This window comes from Euleptes europaea, chromosome 19 (genome assembly GCF_029931775.1).
Source record: "Euleptes europaea isolate rEulEur1 chromosome 19, rEulEur1.hap1, whole genome shotgun sequence".
In the NCBI taxonomy this organism is placed as follows: domain Eukaryota; kingdom Metazoa; phylum Chordata; class Lepidosauria; order Squamata; family Sphaerodactylidae; genus Euleptes; species Euleptes europaea.
The window spans coordinates 15,141,068-15,166,823 of record NC_079330.1 but is presented as its reverse complement, the minus strand read 5'-3'; the positions used below and the strand labels follow the sequence as shown (position 1 = coordinate 15,166,823).

At 46.5% G+C, this 25,756-nt stretch overlaps 1 protein-coding gene across 5 annotated transcripts in view; it reads right to left on the bottom strand.

Annotated features, from left to right (window-relative positions):
- CAMTA1 (calmodulin binding transcription activator 1) overlaps positions 1 to 25,756 on the bottom strand; it is an 815,188-nt gene that overhangs the window by 8,907 nt on the left and 780,525 nt on the right. For 3 of the 5 annotated variants that reach the window (XM_056865058.1, XM_056865060.1, XM_056865059.1), the window contains exons 12-22: positions 25,116 to 25,312; positions 23,329 to 23,407; positions 22,229 to 22,544; positions 19,151 to 19,665; positions 16,435 to 16,622; positions 15,525 to 15,771; positions 13,532 to 13,603; positions 11,595 to 11,615; positions 7,831 to 8,024; positions 7,065 to 7,139; positions 2,522 to 2,552 (exon numbers count right to left, since the gene is read on the bottom strand). In XM_056865058.1, coding sequence (XP_056721036.1) covers positions 2,522 to 2,552; positions 7,065 to 7,139; positions 7,831 to 8,024; positions 11,595 to 11,615; positions 13,532 to 13,603; positions 15,525 to 15,771; positions 16,435 to 16,622; positions 19,151 to 19,665; positions 22,229 to 22,544; positions 23,329 to 23,407; positions 25,116 to 25,312 — 1,935 coding nt within the window. Of the gene's footprint in view, positions 1 to 2,521; positions 2,553 to 7,060; positions 7,140 to 7,830; positions 8,025 to 11,594; positions 11,616 to 13,531; positions 13,604 to 15,524; positions 15,772 to 16,434; positions 16,623 to 19,150; positions 19,666 to 22,228; positions 22,545 to 23,328; positions 23,408 to 25,115; positions 25,313 to 25,756 lie in introns of those variants that run through there. The other 2 variants (XM_056865061.1, XM_056865062.1) reach the window with 2 other exon arrangements.

The window sequence follows — 25,756 nt, the reverse complement described above, 5'->3', positions numbered from 1 at the left end:
TGGTAGTGATGGTGTGGGTGTCCTGGGCCACATACAGAGCTCAATAGGAAGCAACTTTATTCAGTAATATTGTCTTCTTCAAGCTGTGCATATCTGGCTAGGGACATTATGAGTTCGTCTTGATGGCAGTATGAGAAGGTGTATGCTTTGGAATAAATCTCTCCAAACGTGTGTTTCTTGAGACCCTTCAACTAGTGATACTGCCAGGGATTGAATCTGGCATGGTCTGCACATAAGGCAGGTGCTGCACCGGTGAGCTCCTCCCTAGTTTCATAAACAAGTTTACTAACAGCTCGCTGTCGCTACCCCCACCCACCTTCCCAGGCAGCTCTCAGTACCTGCCAACTAGCAGAGGTCATGAACTGAACAGGATGATAGCTCTGTAAAGGCAATAGGGGCAATAAAAGGTAAAGGTCCCCTGTGCAAGCACCGGGTCATTCCTGACCCATGGGGTGACGTCACATCCTGACATTTACTAGGCAGACTTCATTTATGGGGTGGTTTGCCAGTGCCTTCCTCAGTCATCTTCCCTTTACCCCCAGCAAGCTGGGTCCTCATTTTACCGACCTCGGAAGGATGGAAGGCTGAGTCAACCTTGAGCCGGCTACCTGAAAACCGACTTCCGTCGGGATCGAACTCAGGTCATGAGCAGAGCTTGGACTGCAGTACTGCAGCTTTCCACCCTGCGCCACGGGGCTCTTAAAAATAGAGGCAATAGGCATACATAAATTATGTGTGTGTTTATTTATCAGGCCTGGGCCAGGACTCCTGAATCCAATACGCATTCTCTTGCTCGGCATCCCTGTGGTCAGTGGCTGGATCTTGATCCTGATGAGCAGAAGGACCAGGCAAGACCACGCTGAAGTAGGTACACTTGGCCTGGCAAAACCCTGAGGCTTCATGCAGCCTGCCAATCACAGGGGTTGATGCTGAGCCCTCTACCTCATTCCCTTCTGTTTCTGGAAAGGACACTGGAGCCCAAGCAAGGACAGTCCCCTGTTGTTCTCTGGGGCCCAACGACACACTGCATTTGTTAGCAGGTCTAGGGAACCTGCCCCGACTCACTTTACCTGAAGCCACACAGCAGCTGCAGGGGACTGCTTTTTAAAGCACCGCAGAAGCCTGATTTGACCACAACCACAGTGTGGGGGAGGAGGGGCTTTTCCCTCCCCCTGCACTGTTTCCCCCCCGAGCCAAAATAGCCTCCCCGGGGGATGTTATTTGCCCCATTTTGGAGCTGCACGTGCATGGAGTACTGCATGTTTGACCCCAGTTCATACCCCGGAGTCCCCATCAGTAGGAGCCTCCTAGACCAATAACAGGGAACGCTCATCTCAACCATCCAGCCGTAGAAGGGAAAACCCATTTAAAAATATAGAAACAAATACTTTTAGATGCTGCTTCAGATAAATCTTTACTTGGTGACTGGGTGTTTAGGATGGATGCCTTAATTGACAAAGTAACAATCCGAGAGTCTAAATTTCCCCCCTGGTTCCACAACTAGAAGAAAGACCATCTTAGATCTTCCTATTTGGTTAACCTCACATCTCAGAACCTTAGGGTGGCCCTCACCTCCCTAAGATTTCAGACCATGCCGTCAGCCTTTCTGACAGGGCGGTATAATAAAATCCCAAAGGAACATCGCACATATATCTGTGGATCTTTAGCACCGGAGGACATGTGCTATCATGTCCGTTGTATAGTGAGCCTAGAGCCAAATTCTTGGATGGAATTTCGAAGGGAGTAAATTTTTGTTCTGCAATTGATAAAACTCTCTGTCACCTTGAGAATGTCTCAATTTGCTATTGCAGCCAGGGAGATTAGGGCTCTTGAAGCTATTAAGAAAAATTTTGTATAGGAAAGCAAATGAGTGCGAACTTTGTTTTAATAAGAGATTTTGTATGAAATAGTTTTATCCAGGCAATGTATATTGATGCAATTTTATTCTTTTTTTTGCTTTTTGTACATATGTAAGGATATTTTGTAATAGCCTATGGCTAAACAAATAAATGAATTCTTCTTCTAGAAACAATACTTAGGAGTGTGCCAAGACGGTGATAGATTTTTTTTTTGCATAGGGGAGAAAAGAAGACACTCTCCTAGTATCGCGGTGCTAGGCAGAGACTCAATAAAGCTCTGAAGCTACTGGGGTGGGGGAGAACAGTCAAAGATTTCTGGCCCCCACATATGTCAGCATGCTCCATGATGGATGGATAGGACTGCCCCCTTGTCCTTCCCCCTCCCGCCCTTGATTCATGCACCTGTAACAGCTACTGTAGGCTGTACGACGCGGCAGTGTTAGTAACCGCAACAGAGTTAGTTCGCACTGTATTCTTGTCCCAGAGAGAATTCAATGGATGTGGAACTTAGTGGCATTCTCTCAGCTGCAGCCCCATGCAAGCAAGCAGAAAGCAAAAAAAAAAGTAGATATATACATCTATATATAGCGAGAGATAACTAGATATATATATAGATATATTTCAAATGGAAGAGAAACGGGCCAGCAGGCAGCTAAACTCACCCTTTTGTACCGCCTATGATCCATCAGAGGGCTTCAGATGAGCAAAACAATAGCAAAGAGCTATTAGCACAGAGAGACCGTAACAGAGACCGTATTCAACAGCTTTAGATCAACAGAGGCAGAGGACTTGTCTGGCTGGGAGAAGGGCTGGGAGAAGGACTCAAGCTTCACCACCCTTGCTTTTGCAGACACCAAGGCCTGTGTGTGCATTGTCAGGTAGCAACGAGCAAAATTTAAGACAAAACTACTGGGTTGGGGGGAAAGAGATATCACTTTGAGGTGACCCCCTAAGACCGAAGCAGGGTTTGCTAGCTACAGAGAAGAGTTATGTCAAAAATTACAGATTACAATCCCTGTATGGAAGATGTGATCCTTTAACTATGCCCCCAGGGATACACAGGGTTAGAAACTGAGTTAAATAACTACAAACAGTGGTCAAAATCTGAGGTCTGAGTCGTTGCACTTCAACAAAAGTGTCACCCTCACAAGGGACCTTCAAGTTCCAGTTAATCCATGTATATGTTTTATTTCCCCCTTCTTCCAGGGAGCTTAGGATGGCACACATGCTTCTCTCCATACCTCATTCTGTCCTCACAACAACCCTGTGAGGTAGGCCAGGCTGAGAGAGAATAACTAGGTCAAGGTCAACTGATGTGCATTGTGGCTGGGTGGGAATTTTAATCCATATTTCCTGTAATCACTATACCACTTAATGCCAGAGAGAGCCCCAAACGGCCATGTTTTGCTTTTCCAAAGGATGTCCTTCCGCTTGCCTCTCTTTCCCAACATGCCCCAATGGACTCCGAGATCTTTTGTGCAAAGATACAATAATACATTACATGTTGGGAGGGGCTGCAGGGAACTGTGGGGAGGGTAAGGAATTCTGATTCCCCCTCCCCCAAATTTCCTATTGTAGGGTAGTATGTGCTCATAGGAGCTTCAGAAAAAACATTTCCCTTTCTTCCTCTGTATTTTTTTTACTGAGGCTTAATGACCCTCAACGATGTAAATTTTAGAAGGCAGTGACTATGCTCACTCCTTATCAGGTATTTTTTTGAGATTCTGCATATCTGGAGATTCTAACACTTATGTAGAAACCCCTACCTTGCCTGTACAGGGCACTTTCACACCGCCCAAATAATGCACTTTCAATCCACTTTCAGTGCACTTTGAAGGTGGATTTTACTGTATGAACTGGCAAAATCCACTTGCAAATGATCGTTAAGGTGCAGTGAAAGTGGACTGAAAGTGCATTATTTGGGCTGTGTGAAAGTGCCCTGTAGGTTGCCTCATTTAGTTGCACGCAACCATCAGGGTCGCTGTTAGGGGTGCTGATGAGGATTTAGTGCCTAAACTACCCAGGGATCCTAGGAGACATCAGCCGTTAGATCTACGGGTCATCCAAATGGCATCCAGCAGTGAACCGGCTTACCCTGAGTTATGAAAGAAAACAGTTGCCAAGGGAAAACAAAACACGACATTCACACAGCAGGGGGCTGCCCCAAGGCCACCCCGTCTCTTTGCTCACACTGTTGGTCGTCCCCACCCTACCAGTATGATTTTTCTTCTTCTTTTACCGTGTGGGTGTGGGGGGGGGGATGGAGTACAACTCACAGAGGTCTGGTGTAGATGCAACAGTAGTGCCCTGCAAGCTAGAATGTCATCAAACATGTAGACCCGGAAGGTATTATGTTCTAGGACTTCCAAGAAGCTTCTGGACAAAGCCCCTTGCCAAAGGCTCCTGTGCAACCTTGGCAAGTTGCAGCAAGAGATGGCAATGGGTTTGCTTGTAGATTATTAATTGGTTAAAACAACAGGGAGCAGAGGGCAGGAGAAAGTGGCAGCTTTCGTCCTCCAGTTCTCCCAAAGGTGGTTCAGAAGCTGCTAACACAGAGTGGAGCTGGCATTGCTTGCCTTTGTGTCCTGCCTCCTAGAAATATCTGGTTGACCTCTGTTGACCACAGAATGTTGGACTAGATGGACCCCCTTTGGCTCATCCAGCAGGGCGCTTTTCATGTTCCCCACCCAGGATGAGGAACTTTACTCCCACTGCCTCCCTCTTTCCCTCTTGGAAGCCATTTCCTGTCTTTCTCCTTGAAGCTAACTATGGTTTCATATTTCAAGTACACCTAAGCAAATCATGGTCGATGCAGATCAGGCTCCTTTGTAACCAGGGTTTGCAACCCACAGCTGTCCACCTCTGGTTTACAAAGGAACTGTAGTATGCGCCTGGGTAACTGGCTTAAATAATTGATTTAGATTACTACACAACTCATGTAAATTATGATTTTAAATTAACTTTCCCACTTGGCAAATGTGTACATTACCTAAGCACATGTGCCCTCGACTTAGCTATAACAATTAAAACATATCGACTTGCAGCTAAAAAGAGCTGTTATAATTCTTAAGAGCATAATCCAATTCCCCCCCCATGCAATCAGCGTGGCTTTTGCACTACGCTTGGCAAGTCGTGGCTTGTAAAAAGAGCCGGCACAGTATCTGTACCCATGCCACAGAAACTTCATAAACCAGCACAAAAGAAACCACGCACCCCTTCTACAGGCACGCACACCAAGTCATCCTGATCAAAAAGGAGGGTGCAGGTATAGACACGCTCAGGGCTTGGTGGAGCTGGGGAACCACAACCATCACGTTGGGCCCAAGTTCAGCTCTGACCCTGGGGCAGTTGTGGTGTCCCCAAGCTCCAAAATGTCTAGCGTTTACAGTGCTCGGTGAGCAACTATTACTGTTGGCACAGGGCCAAAAGCTGGCACTTCTTAGGGGATGGGATTAACAACTGAGAACAAACCCCAAATCCTCAGCCAGCTTCCAGACTCAGATATGACAGCATTTCCCAGAATTTCTGCCTAACAGGAAACCAGACTCTACAATTACACTTATCTAAAAGGCAACTTCATCATTTTTCTCTCGTTGCAGTTTCTGATGACCCCAGTGGAGCCTCTGGATGTGCGTGGGAAAGGGGCTCGCAAGATTCAGGCACGCTGAATCAGCACGACAACTACCTGCCAGGGACAGGAGGTTTGTACCGATCGATGGGCTGTGGTCTCCTGTTCAAATTAGGGAGTGCTGCTAGCCCAACATGACCCAGAAACGCTAATGCTAAAATGCCAGGACGTTGGCTTCTCTTCCTAAGGGAACCTTCCCTTCTCTAATCCTCCTGTTTAGCACTGTCTGGATTGGGAGACAGAGTGGCCTGGATTTTTAACCTCTTGCCCCTCTGGTCAGGCTAGATCATATCCATGCTCCACTGAGACTTGGCATTCTCAGAAGTGTCTCACATTGTGTGAAATGAGGTGAGAGAATTCCAGCCTGCAGTTGTGGGTGTGTGACGGGGTGGGGAAGCTTAGCATTTGTGAATGCTACCCCATGTAAAAATTCTCTTTATTTTCTCAATCACATTTTTTATGCCACCCTTCCTCCTTGGAGTACAGAGTGGCTTATATGGGTCTCCCTTCCATATTTTATCCTTAAGACAATCCTGTGAGGTAGCTTAAGCTAAGAAGAGTGTGACTAGCCGAAGGACACATAGTGAACGCCATGCAACATTGCAGCGAGCCACACCAGGACCAAAAGCCTGGCTCTGGAGTTTTGTTCTGTTGTTTTGCTTGGGGGAAGTGAAAGAAGATGTAGCAATCTGAACAGCTGAGGCTGTTTGAAAGCACGTTCACTACTGAGAAAACACACAAAGATTTTTTGTATCCTGGAGTGACCACTGGAAAAAAACCTTCTGCCAAGTTTCCAGCGTGTCACAGAAAACCTGGCTGCAGGTGTACGCTGGCTAGGCTCTGTGACATCAGAAAGCAGCTGTCCACTCCTGCAGCTGATTTTTGAACAGCTGATAGCCCACACGAAGCACAAGAGAGAGTGGAGCCAATGGTCCACTTGCCCCATAAGTGTTACCATATGGCAAGTTTGGAACTTAGGCTGGTGCTGTGGGCAAAGTGTACCAAGGCTATCTTCTCCCTTTTCCACTGAAGTCCAGTCCTGAAGGGCTTCCCAAGGCCAATGCTCAAGAGTAGGGCAGCAAGTGCTGTCCTTGTTCTGTCTCCTTCTAAAAGGTAAAGGTCCCTTGTTCAAGCACTGGGCCATTCCTGACCCATGGGGTGATGTCACATCCCGACGTTTACTAGGCAGACTTTGTTTACGGGGTGGTTTTGCCAGTGCCTTCCCCAGTCGTCTTCCCTTTACCCCCAGCAAGCTGGGTACTCGTTTTACCGACCTCAGAAGGATGGAAGGCTGAGTCAACCTTGAGCCGGCTACCTGAAACCAACTTCCGTTGGGATCGAACTCAGGTCGTGAGCAGAGCTTGGACTGCAGTACTGCAGCTTACCACTCTGTGCCATGCCTCCTACCAAAGCCAAAACTTGGCCCGTGGTCCTACTGCTCTCCTGAATTTTGCTCCGTAGCAGAGCTGTTGGCAGCCACACCCCAAATGACTCCTACCGCTTTCAAATTTCCAAGCTGAATCCACTATGAGTTCACCCAAGCACCAGAAGGAGCATGAGTGTAGGAGACGTCTTACCTGTGGCGGCAGCGTCGTAAAAACCGCATGATTTTGCGAGCAGCTTGGTCCTGTTTCTTGGTGAGCAAGCTGCTTCTATGAAAAGAAAGAAGAAGAGAACAAGGACAGCGTCAGGGTCACAGAGGCAGCGATGAGGGGACCATTGGGAGAGCATCTATCCAACAAAGATGTCAAATTTCTGGACATTTTAAAACCACACACACAAAAAGGCTGGGTTTTTTTTGGGGGGACCACAAATTTTGGGGGAAAAAATTGAAAATATAAGCAATTTCTTTCTTATCAAGCCTAAATTTGTTATACTACTTCCATAATGTATACCTTAGTGAGCATATAAGATTGTTCTATTAAGCATACTTATGGAATTTATAAATATAAAAAAGCCTTTGTTTTCTACAAGCAGAACTGTGCACGTGGCCAAAATTTTACAGAAAGAGAGTTGAAAACTGGTGTACCCTATGCTACCTTGGAACACGTATCTTAGTTTTTGCCATCTGAAATGTGGGTGGGGACGACGACATTGAAAATAGAAAATAACTTTCATAGAAAACAAAACAGAGTGTATTATTTGGACAGAAGCATACCATCATAATGAGAATAGCTCAGGGGTAGACTGGGAAGGCAAAATGCCCTAGGGGAAAAGGCCATTGGGGTGGTGGCAGCAGGCAACTGCCCAGGGTCCGTACTGCCCCACAACATGGCTGGGGTGGCCCTGGTGAAGGAGGGCACTGCCCCCAGCCACCTGCCCGGCTTCCCCTGGCAAGCCCACCTGAGCTTCTGCTGCACGAGGGCAGCCGTCCTGCGACTTTGCCTCCTCTTGCCACATTCTTTGTAGCTGCGGTAGAACTGCTGGATCAGCACAGCAGCTCGCCGGCTCTGCTGGAATTTCTTCTGCCCATAATAGCTTCGGAATTTGCTCTGGATCAGGATGGCAGCTTGAATCATCTTCTTATAAAGTGCATACTGCAAGAGGGAGAGACAATGGAGGGAGAGGGGCTGAAGTCCTCTGGAAATTAGCGGGGTTCCCAAAGGCAAGACACAGAACTGTCATCCCAACCAGAGACCAAATGGTGCTTGCAGTATGTGGGGGTGGGGGGGAGGTTCTCCTCGCAAGAATGGTGGAAGGAATTCCTTTGGGAGTCCGAAAACTAGGGGAAAGAACCCTCATTCCTTCCCTCCCCCTTTCTTTGGGGGTTACCACACTTTGTATTCCCAGCGATGTATTAAGAGTTTGAAAATGTTGTAAAAAACATTGCTTTAAAAGGGTTTTTGGATACCACGGCTTATAAATGGTTGGAAGACGTCTTCACAGCTAAAGGGGCCAAACAAAGTGCGAACAGTATTTTTTATAACGTTTTCAAACTCTTAATACATTGGTGGGAATACATACAAAGTGCAAACAGTATTTTTTATAACGTTTTCAAACTCTTATACATCGCTGGGAATACAAGTGCGGTAACAGCCTTTCTCTTGTGCTGATTCAAACATGCATGCCCATCACTGGCTCAGTTGAAATGACAGGCAAGTTTGGCCTCAGGCTTTAGATCTATGATGGCACATTCACATGTGTAAGTCATCGTCGGATGTTTGGGTTACCAAGTAATGAGCTTGGATGTGTGAACCAGTACAGAGCGTCCCAACAGTTAAAACTGGAAATTGGAGGGGATGGGATAGAGGGACATTTTTCCCAATAAGGCCAAAATATTGACCAAATTTCACTGTGATGTTGATGCAGATTCTGGTTGTTGGCAGAGAAGTGGTCTTGTTTAAGAATCTGAAGAGGGCTATTTTAAAAATTACTTCAGCAAAACTGTATATTTGAATGACAACATCCCAAAAGGACTTTATGTGAAAACTGCATCATAAAAGAAGCCTGAATGTGTGAAGCTGTTAAGACAGAGAATCAGGGGGCTCTGTAAGTTGTAACAGCAGACTGAATGACAGTTATTCTGGATGTGCCTGGTGTGTTTTAGGGGGTCCCTGTAAGGAGCATGGGGCTGTGTGCACAAGGGACTAAATGAACTTGTGAGTTCTGCCAAGAAGGTGGGAGCAGGCTGAGTGTGCGGTGGATAAGATGCATCTCAAACACTCTAACAGAAAGGGAGGGAAAATGGAAACAGAGCCATGGAAGGGCCAAGAGTGGGAAAGGCTGAGGATGAACCCTCAGAGCCCCAAACACCCAGGGAAAGGACATCAGTAGGAGGGTGACAATGACAGCATCTTAGGCTGACATCTATCTCTGTCTTCTGTGGACCTGGGCCAGAGGACAATTTTCCCTTGTGGGACACAGTGACACACTCTCCTGCGGGGTCCCACCATCTCACTGGCAGTGAATAGGCCAAAGCCCCAAATGGGAGCTTCACACTCTGCATCTGCCCAGGAAATAAGGGTTGCCTTGCTGGAGTAAGCCAATGGCTGATCTGTTCCTCCATGGTAGCTGTTTAGCACTGTTGGGATTGGGGGAGCTCATGAGGATGGCAGGATGCAACCCCCCCTTCACTATCATGGTCCAGTCCCTCAACCAGGAAAGCATCCAGAGTAATTGAACGTCTGGTGGACTCTCCAAGAATAGCTGATGCCTTTGACCGAGGCAAGAAGCCTCACGCCACCACCAAAAGCATCCCTTCCTCCATTATAAAATGCGTAAGAGACAAAAAGGAGAGCAACGGTGTTAAGATTATGTTGCGTGCGTTCTCCTTGGTTGAAAAGACAAACGATCTTCACATGGTGACTAGCTTAGTGGGCTCAGAGGAACTGGGTGGATGCAGACCCCTTTCTTTGGCCTTCCTTGCCCAGTTCCATGAACCAGTTAACCAGTTGAGAGCTCAGGCCATAGTCAAAGTGAGCAGGCCCCTTTGGGGGGATCTGAGCCCCTTCTCCCAATTTCCACCTTATGTTTTAAAACTCCTAGCCTTTGTACTAATGGGGACATAAAGAAAAATGGGAGCAGGATTCTACCCAGCTGCTCACCGCCCTACCTCCTAGGCCAAGGCACTGGACATCTTCTGGGCATGGAGTAGGGGTCACTAGGGTGTGTGAGGGCGAGGTAGTTGTGAATTTCCTGCATTGTGCAGGAGGTTGGACTCGATGACCCTGGTGGTCCCTTCCAGCTCTATGATTCTATGACTCAATGGCAGGTACTCAGGCTCCTTGTGTGTGTGTAAAGTGCCTTCAAGTCGCAGCCGACTTATGGCGACCCCTTTTGGGGTTTTCATGGCAAGAGACTAACAGAGGTGGTTTGCCAGTGCCTTCCTCTGCACAGCAACCCTGGTATTCCTTGGTGGTCTCCCATCCAAATACTAACCAGGGCCGACCCTGCTTAGCTTCTGAGATCTGACGAGATCAGGCTAGCCTTGGCCATCCAGGTCAGGGCACTCAGGCACCTTAAAGCATTATTATTAAAAGTAACATTCACAATTTAATAGCATGAAACATAGTTGTTTTAATTCAACATTGGGTTATAGGGGCAAATGGAACATTTATTTAGATAAACCGCTGAATGATCAAGAATGGGAATATATTTTTTCAAAGGGATTAGATTTCTCCGTTAGTTTGCAAATAAGAGAAAATCTAATTAAGATGGTATATATGTGGTATTTAACTCCAATTAGAATAAGTAAAATCTATAAATCAGTGAATGATAGTTGTTGGTACTGCGATAAAAAACAAGCAGACTTCATATGTGGTGGAAGTGTGAGAGAGCTATAACGTTCTGGACTGAAATAGTGAAATACCTATCTGTTGGAATGGAGATTGACATTCCGTGTAAACCTGAGATACTCTTGCTAAATTTAGTCCCTAACCTAACTAAAGACAAAAGATGCATAGGGTTACACATGATAACAGCTGCTAGAATGACCTTTGCCAGACACTGGAAACAAAAAACAACTCCAAAGATAGAGAAACGGTTGGTTAAAGTTAAAAGAAATATATGTATTAATAAAGTTAACAACACATCAGAAAAATGGTGATACAATGAGCTATGGTTACGAACTGTAAATAAAATGGAAAATCTTATAACCAACGATGAGAAAGGAAAATGTGCTGTGATAGTCTAGCTATTTTACAGAGGACTAAACCGTGTTTTTGGTGTGGTAGTATGACTATATATATATATATATATATATATATATATATATATATATATATATATATATATATATATATATATATATATATATATATATATATATATATATAGTATTTTAAACTATGAAGATTGTTGTATGTTTTTTGTTGATGTTTATTTTATTGAATAAATTTAAAATATTAAAAAAAAACATAGTTGTTTTGCATGGATTTGTTATGCACCTCCTCAGAATCACTCCTGACTCCAGGCCTACGCACCACAGACGAGTCTTTTGCCTACAGGACAAGCTTGCATTCATAACAAAGCAGCGTTGCTGGCATGCACCGACCAATGCAGGGATGCAATGATCAAGTTGTTTTCTAGCAAAAATGTGAGGGTTTCCCAGGTTTGCAATGCATGTGAGAAGCTGGGGAGCCCAAATGGGTGTGTATTGCATTCATTACCTTCAAGGCTATCCAAGTAAGCTTGGGGGGAGAAACAGAAAATACAAGATTAACGTTCAACTGAAGTGGTCCATCAGCAAAGAGCGAGGGGAGGCTGGCTGCTCCCCTAGCAGGTTGACTCTCCGGGGAATTTTCCAAGAGCCATCGGATACTGGGGACGGCCTGCTGGATCCAATGTTGCCAACACCTGCAATTTGGGGAGGGGGGGATTCCATGTTGGGAACTGAGCAGTTGGCAGCAGCCCTGGCCTCAATGCTCCACCTTCCAGTCTTTGGGAGGCTGGTGCTTCAAATGGCGCAGAGGCGCTCTCTGTCACCATGCCTAGAAAAGCTCCTGTGGCTGAAAACTCAGACTAAAACTTGGTTTCCAGGCCATGGGAAAGGGAATACGTATTGCACTGGATATATAGTCTGCTGGATTTGAAGCTGGTATATGTGAAAACAATCACCTCCATTGACTCATACCTCAGAGGAATTCAGACCAAACCCAACTTACATAACGAAATTTGGCAAGCAATCGCTGTTCGCTGAACAGGAAGGTCATAGGAAACCCAGGGGCTCTCCCTTATGACATGTAAACAAGACAGCCTCCGAAGGCAATCCTTGCCTACTGAGCAGGGCTTCCTTCTCCCCAGCTATCCAGTTGCCAACTCAGATTTATGTATGTGTGTGTGTCAGAGATAGAGTATATTTATTTTCTGTACTGAACTCCGCCTTGTAGCCCACCAGCAGTCCTTGCAGGGCCTCACAATTAAAGCCAAGTGACAGCAACGACATAACCGGTGGCAACGGAGCTTGCACATGAGCCATTCCACTAGGTGGTCCTTTGGCAAAACTAGTTGCTGACATGAGGCCTGGATCCAAAACACCACACAGGGTACTTCTGAGCTCCCTTCCCTTTCTAAGCAAAGCTCCCACATTACCATACAAGCTGCTACCAAAAACAAAGGTGGCCTTGGGGAGCAGCCCCCAGCAGAGCACTAGGAACAGCAGCTGGAAGCTGAGAGACTCTGGTGTCTGCATCCAAGCGGGCACTCTCATGGGAGGGGCTGTGGCTCAGTGGCAGAGCATCTGCTTGGCATGCAGAAGGTCCCAGGTTCAACTCCCGGCATCTCCAGTTAAAAGGGACTAGGCAAGTCGGTGACGTGAAAGACCTCAGCCTGAGACCCTGGAGAGCCGCTGCCGGTCTGAGTAGACAATACTGACTTTGATGGACCAAGGGTCCATCAAGGCAGCTTCATGTGTTCTTGTGTCTTGGGTAAATATGGAGTTACGCCACAACATCTGTGATCCTATCCGAGCACATCAAAATACACGAGTCTGCAGAAAAACAGCTCATCACATGGTAGAACTGTTCCCGGACTGTACCATTTCAGGTTGCAGGTGGAGGATGGCATGACGGAATGTTTCCCCCATGGGGGAAAAAGTCCTTAAACTCAGAAATTTAGTATGTCAGCGAGAAGGCCAGGCCATAATCCTCTTCTTTGATGTCTAGTGACCCAACAGTGCATTGAATTGACTTAGACTGGAGTCACTCTGCATTGGACTGCATTGTAAGAGTAGGGAGTTGCCTTCTGTGTGGGAGAATTAAGTCAAGAGATTATTTCCTCTAACTGCAATTTGAAGTGGTGCCATATAGAACAGCTGCACCAAGCAATGAGCCATGTGTCTACTCTAGGCTGCTTTGGACATCCCACAGAAGGGCTGGGCTTCCTCTTCTTCTGAGCCTACATGAAGGGGAGAGAACCCAGAAGCAGCATAAGAGGAACATTACCTCTATTGCTTCAGCTCTCAGTTGAAACAAACAAGCAAACAAACCCAAAGAACTGAGAGTTGAATTCCTTCAAGAGTGCATGGAGTGAAGGACCAGTGTTACCTCATGACCTTGACTCATGACGGCTACCCACCGTTTCCGCAACAGAGCGCTCCTCAGCTCACCTGCTTGTATTTTCGGTAACAACGCTGAATGACAGCAGCGGCCACTTCTTGTTGCTCCCGGAGGGGCCGTCCCTGCAACGGAAAAAAGAACTGTAATGGAGAGAATTGTAGACTGGTGTAAGCCTAGGGTTACTGGGCAAATTAAAAACAAACAAGTCCTTGAATCTGGAAGGCATACACTTGTGTCTTCTTCAGAAAGTCAAATGGGAAATTGCTGATCTCCTAACAAAAATGTTGCTAAAATTGGTTTCCCTTCCAGAGACAAAATGTAAGGCCGATTTTAAAAAGGGGTCCAGGGGACATGGAGGATATTACAGGACAGTTAACCTAACATACGTTCCAGGTAGAATGGTGGAAGCTGTTCTTAAAGTTAGAATTGTTAAACGCGCACAGGAAGAAGTCTGACGGAGTTAGTTTCATCAAGGCTTCTATAAAAGGTAAGTCCTCCCTCACCAACCTTTTGGAGTTTTTTGAGACAATTACAAAGCACTGTAGATATTAAACTTGGACTTCCAAAAAAAGCTTTTGACAAAAACCCTCACTAAAGTCATGGAATAAGAGGATGGGTCTTCTCATGGGTTAGAAACCCGTTAAGCAACAGGAAACAGAGTAGGAGTAAATGGACAGTTCTTGCAATGGAGAGAACTAAGCAGTGGGGTCCTACAGGGCACTGTGCTGTGACCAGTGCTATTTAATTTGTTCATAGATTATCTGGAACTGAGGGGTGACCAACGAAGCAGCCAGGTTCGGAGACGGCACTGAATTATTCAAGATGGCGAAGACCAAAGCTGATTGCAAAGAGTTTCTGAAACCGGATGAGTGGATGTTAATGTGGCATCTGTGGTTCAATGTAAGGACTTCTCCCACCAACCACCCCTCCCTTCATATCTGAGACTTCTTACAACTCCCAGCCATAGGTGAGTTTTTATGCTCGCCAGACTGAATGTTCTCCCGACAGCTGAATTGAGCGGTCGGTTTGATAAAATCCCATTCTCAGATAGGCCGTGTGCCTGTGCATCAGGAGCAATTGAGACAATAGATCACCTTCTCTTATTTTGTGATCTATGGGCCACACCCAGGGCCACTTGGATTGCGCCCGTTCTATCAAGATATCATCTGCCTGCTGACTCTTGGGTGGTCCCATTTTTGTTGAGTGATGCTGACCCAGAAATAACCAAGTGTGTCGCGAAATATCTAGTAATAATAGTTTCCTTAAAGGCACGACAAAGCTAAACTATTATCAGTTAGTGATATTATTAATGTTTTGTAGTTATTGTTATGCCTGTAAAGTAACTCACTTATCGTTAATTATGATTTTTAATTTTAAAGTGTTTTAAGTATTTTAAGTATTTAAAGCTTTTGCTGTTGTATATTTTAATAACCTATAATGTTAAAATTATTTTATCTTATGTACGTTGTGCTCAAGACCTTTAGTCAGACAAGCCTAAAATAAGGGAAACCTCCCAACTTTACATAAAACACTTATGAGGTCTTCTTGCTCCTTTACTAGGTTGATACCTGCACTACTAGGTTGACACTGCTTTACTACGTTAATACCTGCACACATAGTATTTGAGAGACTTATACTAACCAGTATTACAACAAGAACCTATTATACCAGATGTTTGAGTAATTGGGAATAGAATTTACAACATATACACATGCCTGGTTGGGTTTGAACTGTTTGTATTTATATTCATTAATGTATTTCTGTAAATGTGTGCAGGTTTACAAAGGGTTTTAATTAACCAATGATGAAGGCCCCATAGGCCGAAACGCATTTGGTATGTGGTTATAGTTATCAACCTCAGGAAATGCCATTGTGCTATTTTAATGCTTTTAAATAATTTTAACTTTTATATAGCGCTTCCAATAAATTATCCTTTCAGTATTTATACATAGACTTATATATATTTTCTTTTCACCCAACCTTGGGTACCCAGCTTTTGTTTTTAGGTTGGGTTTTATTCCCCTCCTTTTTCTTGCTCCTTACCTTATATTTCCTGAAGACTGTCTGGACGAGCTTGGCAGCTTCGTAGAGTTCTCTCTGCTCATGGTCGGAGAGGGTCAGCTGCGCAAACTCATTTTCAACCTTCTCACTGGTGGAGGCGCTTAGGAATTCCGACCAGTCGGTCGCCGAAGGGAGGCTGGGCTTTTCAAAAGCCATTTCATCGACCGGTGAGCTTGCAGGGCTCAGGCTGGTGTTGGAAGAAGGGGTCAGGGTTCCACTATACAGACTTCTGCAATGAGGACAATGGTAGGGAAGTGTCACAGGGATCTGGCACCTCATGTTCTGCGACAGAACTGGCCAAAGACAGACATGGCCTTCTGAGATCAATCAAGGTGGGTGCTTCTCCCACAGAATCCAATTTATGCTACTAGAGGCACTGTTGACAAAGTGTTTTATATAGAATCATAGTTAGAAGGGACCACCAAGGTAATCTAATACAACCCCTTGCACAATGCAGGAAATTCACAACTACCTCCCCCCCACACCCCCAGTGACTCCTACTCCATGCGCAGAACATGGCCAAGGTGCCCTCCCTCTCATGATCTGCCTAAGGTTATAGAGTCAGCATTGCTGACAGATGGCCATCTAGCCTCTGTTTAAAAACCTCCAAGGAAGGAGAGCTCACCACCATCTGTAGGTATATGCCAAGTTTCTGTGTATATATAAGTCATTTGTTAACTTCCCAAAAACAATTTCACAAGTATTTTAAGAACTGTAAAACACTGTTGTGCTCCGTAGGTTGGTGATGATACAAGAACTAGCCAATAGGTGCCACCACAGTTCTTCCTAGTATATATTAAACTTGGCTGAAAATCTGTAAAAGTATTTCTTTCAGAGCTTGCCCCAGGAGAAATACCAGCCCAATCTGCCCTGGTGAATGAACAGCACAGACCTTATTTGAGCAGCACTTGGTAAATGGTCAACATCCGCAAGGTAACTGGCCAGCCAGCTCATGGAGGTGCTAATGGCAGCACTCTCCGTCCTCTCTACCAGTGGCGTCTCCATTGGCACAAAGTTTTCCCGCTTGATCCTCTCTGGTGTGGCTTCAATGATATGCTCTGCCAGGGTCATCATGGTCACCTGCAAGGAAGGGAGACGGAGGTCAGGGGATGTCTCTCTCCTCCGCAAAAGGAACTTTGCAGCCGCTGCAGCGTTCCTGACCGAGATCCGGCTCCCATCAAGGTGAGGCAAAACCAAAGGAGCCATGACGCAAAGATGGTTTGTCTCCAGCAGACAAAACCAACCCAGAAGCCTTTATCGATGTCACTGAGTAACACATGATAAGAACATAAGAAAAACCCTGCTGGATCAGGCCAAGGCCCATCAAGTCCAGCAGTCAGCTCACACAGTGGCCAACCAGGTGCCTCTAGGAAGCCCCCAAACAAGGCGATTGCAGCAGCACCATCCTGCTTGTGTTCCACAGCACCCAAGATAATAGGCATGCTCCTCTGATCCTGGAGAGAATAGGTATGCAGCATGATCAGTATTCATTTTACCTAGTAGCCATGAGTACCCCTTTCCTCCATGAACATGTCCACTCCCCTCTTAAAGCCTTCCAAGTTGGCAGCCATCACCACATTTTGTGGCAGGGAGTTCCACAATTTAACTATGCATTGTGTGAAAAAAATACTTCCTTTTATCGGTTTTGAATCTCTCACCCTCCAGCTTCAGCAGATGACCCCGCGTTCTAGTATGATGGGAGAGGGAGAAAAACTTCTCCCTGTCCACTCTCTCCAAACCATGCATAATTTTATAGACCTCTACCATGTCTCCCCTCAGCCGCCTTCTTTCCAGGCTAAACAGCCCTAAGCGTTTTAACCGCTCCTCATAGGGCAGTTGCTCTAGTCCCCTAATCATTTTGGTTGCTCTTTTCTGCACCTTCTCAAGCTGTGAAATATCCTTTTTTAGGTGTGGTGACCAGAACTGATCCACCCTGGCCTATGTGTGTGAAGAGGCTTCCTTAGATAATCTTGCTGCAGTTCCCTCCCTCCTTTGGGCAGAGCTGAGTGGTGGTGGTGCACAGCCTGAATCTTGTTTCCTGTTCAAGACCCACTAAAAGGCTTGACCCTGACGCTCATTTATGGGCACGTGAGAACAGCAAATTGGAGGGAAAAAAATCCTAGTTCTGCGTAGCAAAACATCTAACAGGGAGCCATAAGACACCTGCCCAGTCAACCTCAATTTGTGTGTGCCAGTGCAAAGTGTAAGATTTTACAGTACTTAAAACTGTTTTTGTTAAGTTTGCAGTAATCTCTAATGTGAACGGCTTGAAATTCTAATTAAAATTACACACAATTTTTCACCGAATATGAAGAACCAGACTTTAAAGTTTTCTTTTTTCATCAAAATTGACACAGTTGGGGATTCTTGGAAATATGTGAAAAGAGAACACACTGTCTTCTATTATAGTGAAAAACTGATCATCAGTGTTTGTCAAGACATACTTGGAAATCAATCCTATCAAAATACATAGAATCATAGAGTTGGAAGGGACCACCAGGGTCATCTATGCAGAGCTGGAAGGGACCACCAGGGTCATCTATGGGTCATCTATTGCTTTGCAGCAATCTCTTTCTAATGTGAACGGCTTGAAATTCTAATTAAAATTACACACAATTTCCCCCCGAATATGAAGAACCAGACTTTAAAGAGTTTTCTTTTTTCATCAAAATTGACACAGTCGGGGATTCTTGGAAATATGTGAAAAGAGAACACACTGTCTTCTGTTATAGTGAAAAACTGATCATCAGTGTTTGTCAAGACATACTTGGAAATCAATCCTATCAAAATACATAGAATCATAGAGTTGGAAGGGACCACCAGTGATATCTAGTCCAACCCCCTGCACAATGCAGGAAATTCACAACTTCCTCCCCCACACACCCCCAGTGACCAGAAGATGGTCAAGATGCCTTCCCTCTCATCATCTGCTTAAGGTCGTAGAGTCAGCCTTGCTGACAGATGGCCATCTAACTTCGTTAAAACCTCCAGGGAAGGAGCGCTTACCACCTCCCGGGGAAGCCTGTTCCACTGAGGAACCGCTCTAACTGCTAGAAAATTCTTCCTAATGTCTAAATGGAAACTCTTTTGATTTAATTTCAACCCGTTGGTTCTGGTCCGACTTTCTGGGGCAACAGAAAGACTTACTTCTAAGGAAATTATGCCGAAAAGTTTCAGTGGATCAGGCCTGGTGTGTTTGGGGGGGGGGGAGTTAAAACAGTTTACATTTATACTTTATTAAATTAGCGGAGTCAATTGTTGTATTTAACAGTTCTTTAAACTGGTAGAAAACTCTTTTTGGGTGCAAGAGCGAGGCAGTCCTTTTAAGAGAGAGAGAAAGTGTTTTTCAGCCACTAGTTCAGCTCAACTTGGCCTCAAAGTGCTAGTTGCCACTCCTACAAGGCCCTTCCAATTATTCTATGTAGCTAATCTCTCCAAATGGCAGGTTGCTTGTATATACCATAGAGACAAAAAAAAGTTCCCACAAGTAATTAAAAATGGAGAAAAAAATTCCTTGATCTCACAGGAAGCCATTTGCAAAGCAGACTTCCACATGCTGACTTAGTCAGCGCACCCCACCCTACCCAGTTCTTGCCTCGGGCACTCACTTGCAGGTCGTCCATGTGGTGCAAGCAGTCTTCGCTTTCTGAACTGTTCCGGAAGGAGAGCAGTTCCGCTTCTGCCATCTCCCGGTCCGCCATCATCAACATGCTCATCTGTTCCCGCTGACGCAATCGCTGGGCCCCCAAGTCCTTCCCTAGAACCAGCCCCTTAGGGCTGCCTGTCATCTGCACGGCAGAGACACCGCCATAAGCTTCCTTTGGGTTCCATTTGATCCCTGCCTGCCCACTGGAGCTGCGGTACCCGGCCACATCCGGGACAAGCTCCCGGGCATAGTCTCTCACCCCCTGCCTGGGGCCGATTGTCTCAGGCATGGATTGCTTAGTACTGGAGCTTAGCTTCCGGGCACTCGGCTGCTCCAGGCTGAGAGCTGTGGAAAGAAGCTTCTCTTGCCGAGCAGAGAAATATTCAGGGTTCAGTTTGTGTTTTTTGGGTGCTGGGTAATCCTTCTGACTCTCACTGCTGTAGTAACTGGAGGGCTCGGACCGAGGCCGTCTCAACTCTGAAACCAAAGAGAACAGAAGTCAGGGCTGAACCGGTTCCGTGACGCACGATGAGCATTCATTCTGAAAAAGGGATATGCCTGCATGAGCCAATGCCTGCAATGTGCAGGGGTTGCCTGTGGACACAGAATACCAAAAATGGCAAGCAATGCTACCAGTGTGGGATTATCACCTGCATAATGCTCGAAAAGTGCCTCTTGGCACAATGCACTCCCTATGGGATCTTTGTCAAGGACTATTTACATGATACAAAATCCATGTGGTGGTTATGGGGACTGTTGATGGACATGGTTGAGGAGTTCTGTGCTGGGAACTTAATGCTCAGCCACAGGTGGACCCAATTGGGAACAGGACTGCAGAAAACACCACCAGCTTGGTGTAGTGGTTAAGAGCGGTGGTTCGGAGTGATGGAGTCTGATCTGGAGAACCGGGTTTGATTCCCCACTCCTCCACATGAGCGGCGGAGGCTAATCTGGTGAACTGGATTTGTTTCCCCACTCCTACACACAAAGCCAGCTGGGTGACCTTGGGCGAGTCACAGCTCTCTCAGCCCCACCTACCTCACAGGGCGTCTGTTGTGGGGAGGGGAAGGCGGTTTTAAGCCGGTTTTGAGTCTCCCTTAAATGCTAAATAAAGTTGGCATATAAAAACCGACTCCTCTTCTTCTTAAGCCTTCTCCCTTCACTCCATTTTCCCAATGTGAAATGTACTCAGGAAGCTGCTATTTGTCCTACCGGGAGAAACTTACATGTGACCCTCAGTACACACACATTTTTCTAACGGGGCTAAGCAGCTCCACGGGTTGGGAAAATGAAGTGCAGGAGAAGGCTTAGAACATAAGAACATAAGAAAGGCCCGGCTGGATCAGACCAATGTCCATCAAGTACAGCAGTCTGTTCACAAAGTGGCCAACCAGGTGCCTCTAGGAAGCCCCCAGACAAGACGACTGCAGCAGCATCCTGCCTGTGTTCCACAGCACCTAATATATTCAGCTTCCTGATCCAAACTGGACACATGAGTGCCTGGGAATGAAGTTCTCAGCATGGAACTCCCATACTATGCCCGACCAAGTGTCTGCCACATGGACTGGGTAATGTGTGAATCAGCCCCCTGTAAAATGAAGCTGCCTTATACTGAAGGAGAGCATCAAGTTCACTATTGTCAGCTCAGATTGGCAGCAGCTCTCCGGAGTCTCAAGAGGAGGGTCTTTCACATCACCTACTTGCCTGGCCCTTTCAACTGGCGATGATGGGGATTGAATCTGGGATCTGCACACCGAGCAGAGGCTCTTCCCCTAAGCCACAACCCCTCTCCTCATGCTTGCCTCAGGAAGAAAGGGTGGAAGCTAGTCCTGCTGACCCCAGCCATCAAAAAAAAAAAAAAAAATAGCCTGACCTTATCTGCATGACACACATCTGCTGTGATCTACCTCTTGGTCACACTGTGACATAATGCGAGAATTATAAACAAACAGGAGGCTTAAAGACCACAAAGATTTTATTCCAGGATCTGATAAAGTAAGCTCTAGTCCACAAGAGCTGATAATGGAATCAAATGTTTTGTGCACTGGCATGCTCAATAAGACAGAAGAAAATAGCTTAAATTTTAAACACTTTTATTAATTATAGTTCATGTCTAGAGATTTAGGTGTTTTAAATGTACTTTTTGCTAATGCTGTATATTAAAAAATTGTGTGCAGGTGTGTATGAGGAGGAGATGTCCTTGCCCATAAAATGGACTAGAGTACAATAGTCATGTATTTAGACTATTATTGTGATATCTGATAATATTAATATGGCTGGAACTATGTCAACTGTTGCTGGTCCTTGACCGTAAATAAACAGGATTTGATTTGGAATAAAATGTTAGTATTTAAGGTGCCACAAGATGCCTGTCAATTTTTGCTGTGACAGACTATCGTGGCTTAGCGCCCCTTCCAAAAACATAGCTTGAGAACATACAGTGTGGTACTTCCACAAGTCCTTGTGGAGCGGGGCACAAAGGGCAAGACCCATTCCTGAATGTTTCTTTGTGAGTTTATCTTTTGGTGGTCCCCAGCCAGAGGAGTGTCCGGTTGGCCTCGGCCAGAGGAGTGTCCAGTTGGCCTTGGCCAGGGCTTTCTCTGCTTTGGCCCCTGCCTGGTGGAATAGCCTCTCTAGCAAGACCAGGGCCCTGCGGGACCTCAAAGAGTTCCGCAGGGCCTGTAAAACAGAGCTATTCCACCAGGCTTATGGTTGAGGCCAGCTATGGTCCCTATATATAATGACTGTCCTCCCTAACCTCCCCATTGCGATTAACACCTTTATTCCATCTGGTGCCTTCCATCTGCTCGCCTAGCTGGGTTGTTGTATTGTGACTCGTATATTAGAGGCGCCTAGGTAAATTAGTATAATGATTATGATTTTATAGGACTATTTTAAAATGTCGTAATGCTTTTATTGATTAATATGACTTTTATATTCTGGAAGCCGCTCTGAGCCTGGCTTTGGCCGGGAAGAGCGGGGTAACAAATGGAAATAATATAATATATATAAATGGCTTTGACATTTCTTTTAAAGATACCTGTATTGCAATTGGAAATCACGGTGACTCCCTTGTGGGGCTCTTGAGAAGCAACGATCTCGCTGTGCCACTGCGTGATCCAGGTCTCACTGCTGGGCTCCTCGTTTGAAGGGGAGGGGATCTGGGGGTCTTGTCGGAGCTGGGCTTGCTCCTCCCGCTGCAGCTGCTCAAGGCACTCGGCCAGTTTCACGTGGCCCCGGGACCGGGCGATGGCCAAGGGCAACCTCCCGAGGGAGTCGGGGATGGAGATGGCACGGCGGTCCCACTTGTACAGGACCACAGCTGCATCCAGGTGGCCCAAGGCGCATGCCCACATCTGGAAGAAAGAGGGTTAAGTAGGCAAGGGCTATTTATCACTGTATCTTTCCAGACCCTTTCTCCAAATGTTCAGTGTTCAGGCTTGGTGCATTTTGGAAACGTTACAAATCCTGTGAATGCAGATGACAGCGGGACAGATGTATGCACACACGAAGGGCTCTGTCAGGCCAAGCACTGCACATAACTGCATTTTGAAACCAGTGCATATATTAGATAATAATAATAATAATAATAATATATTATTATTATTATTAATACAGTGACAAGCAGAAAAAACAACAGCCACAACAGATAATAAGAAAACCACAACAACAGCTACCACAAATTTAAAAAGGTAAAGGTCCCCTGTGACATCACATCCCAATGTTTATGAGGCAGACTTTGTTTATGGGGTGGTTTGCCAGTGCCTTCCCCAGTCATCTTCCCTTTACCCCCAGCAAGCTGGGTCTTCATTTTACCGACCTCGGAAGGATAGAAGGCTGAGTCGACCTTGAGCCGGCCACCTGAAACTGACTCCCGTCAGGATCGAACTCAGGTCATGAGCAGAGCTTAGACTGCAGTACTGCAGCTGACCACTCTGCGCCACGGGGCTCCTTAGTCAAGAGTGTAAACGATGGTTTTTCATCAGTTAGGAGCTTCTTAGCGAGAAACTCATCTGGTTGGTCAGGGAAAGTGTTAAGCAAAGGCATATCAGCACACAGATCTCATGCCATCCGACCTTTGGTCCCCACAAACCAGCTGAAGATCACACCCACCAAGGCTGAGAAGTCACTACTACTTACCAGCGGAGTGCAGGAGAAATGGTCCACATTCAAGGGGTCAACTTCCAGCTCTAGGTCGATGCTGTCAGCATGCTTGGTGCTGGAGAGATGAGAAGGAGGCGCGTCACTCCAGGTTATTTGCTGAAGGCAAGCTGGAATCCATGGGGGCTGGGGAGCAAGACCATCTCCCGCAGAAGGGAAATGCAAGGAACCACAACACTGAGACTTAAAGTTTTCCAGAGGGGAAATGCCACAATGTCTCACAGCATCCCTGGATGCTTAAGGACATCTCAGGTGAGAGCATCTCTCATTTGTGGGTATAAAGCAGTGGTTCCCCAAGTGGGCAGTACCGCCCCCTGGGGGCGGTGAGATTACCTAGGGGGGCACTAAGAGGCAAGGGGGCAGCAGGGGGCGCTAGAGGTGGGCCCCTTCAACTGTGTTGTTGGATAGGGTAGGGGGCGCTGGGGTTGAGTTTGTGGAACCAAGGGGGCGGTGGCCCGAAAGGTTTGGGAACCACTGGTATAAAGGAAGGTGCGTGTGACAACCCAAGCCTGACCTATGCACTGGGGTGACACCGGCAGTGGCACTATAGAAAAGAGTGAATTCCCCCCTGCCCCAACACCACTAGAACTTGGAGACACTCGAATCAATTGGCAGCAGATCCAGGACAAACAAGAAAAAAAAAACATTTCTGCTAAGAATGCATAATTAACTTCTGGAACTCAGTGTCATAAAGTGTGTCATAAGCATGGCTGCCATGCGTAAATGGTTTCCAAGGGACTAGACAAATTCACAAAGGTTTGTTGATGCCTATCAGCTATGATGGCTAAATGGAACGCCCAGGTTCAGAGGCAATGTACCTCAGAATATCAAAGGCTGGAGCACTGTTTTCAGGCCTTGGTTGTGGGCACCTGGTCAACAGGATGCCGGATTAGATCAACGGCATGGATTAGATTAAAAGCCACCAGTCCAGTCTAGCAGGGTGCTTATGTTTATATTGAACACCTTGGAAGGAGGATTTGGACTACAAGCGGGTTGAGCCCACCCCCAAGTTGGCCCATCAGAATCATAAGAACATAAGAAAAGCCCTGCTGGATTAGACCAAGGCCCATCAAGTCGAGCAGTCTGTTCACACAGTGGCCAACCAGGGTCCTCTAGGAAGCCCACAAACAAGATTACTGTAGCAGCATTGTCCTGCCTGTGCTCCACAGCACCTCATATATTCGGCATGCTCCTCTGATCCTGGAGAGAATAGGCATGCATCATGACTAGTATCCATTTTAACTAGCAGCCATGAATACCCCTTTCCTCCATGAACACGTCCACTCCCCTCTTAAAGCCTTCCAAGCTGGCAGCCATCACCACATTTTGGGGTTGGGAGTTGTGTGAAAAAATACCTCCTTTTATCTGTTTTGAATCTCTCACCCTCCAGCTTCAGCAGATGACCCCGCGTTCTAGTATTGAGAGGGAGAAAAGCTTCTCCCTGTCCACTCTCTCCAAACCATGCATAATTTTATAGACCTCTATCATGTCTCCCCTCAGCCGTCTTCTTTCCAGGCTAAACAGCCCTAAATGTTTTAACCGCCCCTCATAGTCCCAAATGCCAAGGGCCCTGCCCCTGTTATTCTGCACCAAAGGCAAACCTACTGAACAGGCACACCTAATCTTTATCGCCCCCCCTTCTCCGCCACAAAATCTGAGCCTACTTTTCATTATCGATAAAACATTTCATTTCAAAATACACTTGCAGTCCCCTTTTCCTCCCCCAAAGGGGCTCCAGGAGGCTTTGCACGGCCTCCAGGTCTTACCGCCATTTGAGGAGGGTCTGGATGAGGGTAGCGTAGCCTTGGGCAGCTGCTAAGTGCAGGAGGGTCATTCCCCGGAAAGTCTTGGAGTGGATGAGGTGCTTGGACTTGGCCCAGCAGGCGCGGCTCATCATCTTCTCACACACAACCACCACTCGGCTCTCGAAGCAGTTCCCCAAGCTGGCTGCCCCTGAGACACACTGCAAGAGAGGGGCACAGCTCAGAAACAGGAGAGGAAGGGAAGGCAGGCTGGCATGACCCTTGGGGAGGGTGCGGTTTTCCTTCTTGTTCTTGCTCTTTGAAGGAAATGCTCCGCTACGACGGACTGAAGAAAGGCCCCTTTTCACACACGGCAGCAGGCAGGCGGCTCTGCATGGGTCACAAGTGAACAGAGCTCCTCAAGCAGTAAGGAATAGAATCATAGAATCATAGAGTTGGAAGGGACCACCAGGGTCATCTAGTCCGACTCCCTGCACAATGCAGGAAATTTACACTACCCTCCCCCCACACCCCCAGTGACCCCCACTACATGCCCAGAAGATGGCCAAGATGCTCTCCCTCTCATCATCTGCCTAAGGTCACAGAATCAGCATTGCTGACAGATGGCCATCTAACATCTTCTTAAAAACCTCCAGAGAAGGAGA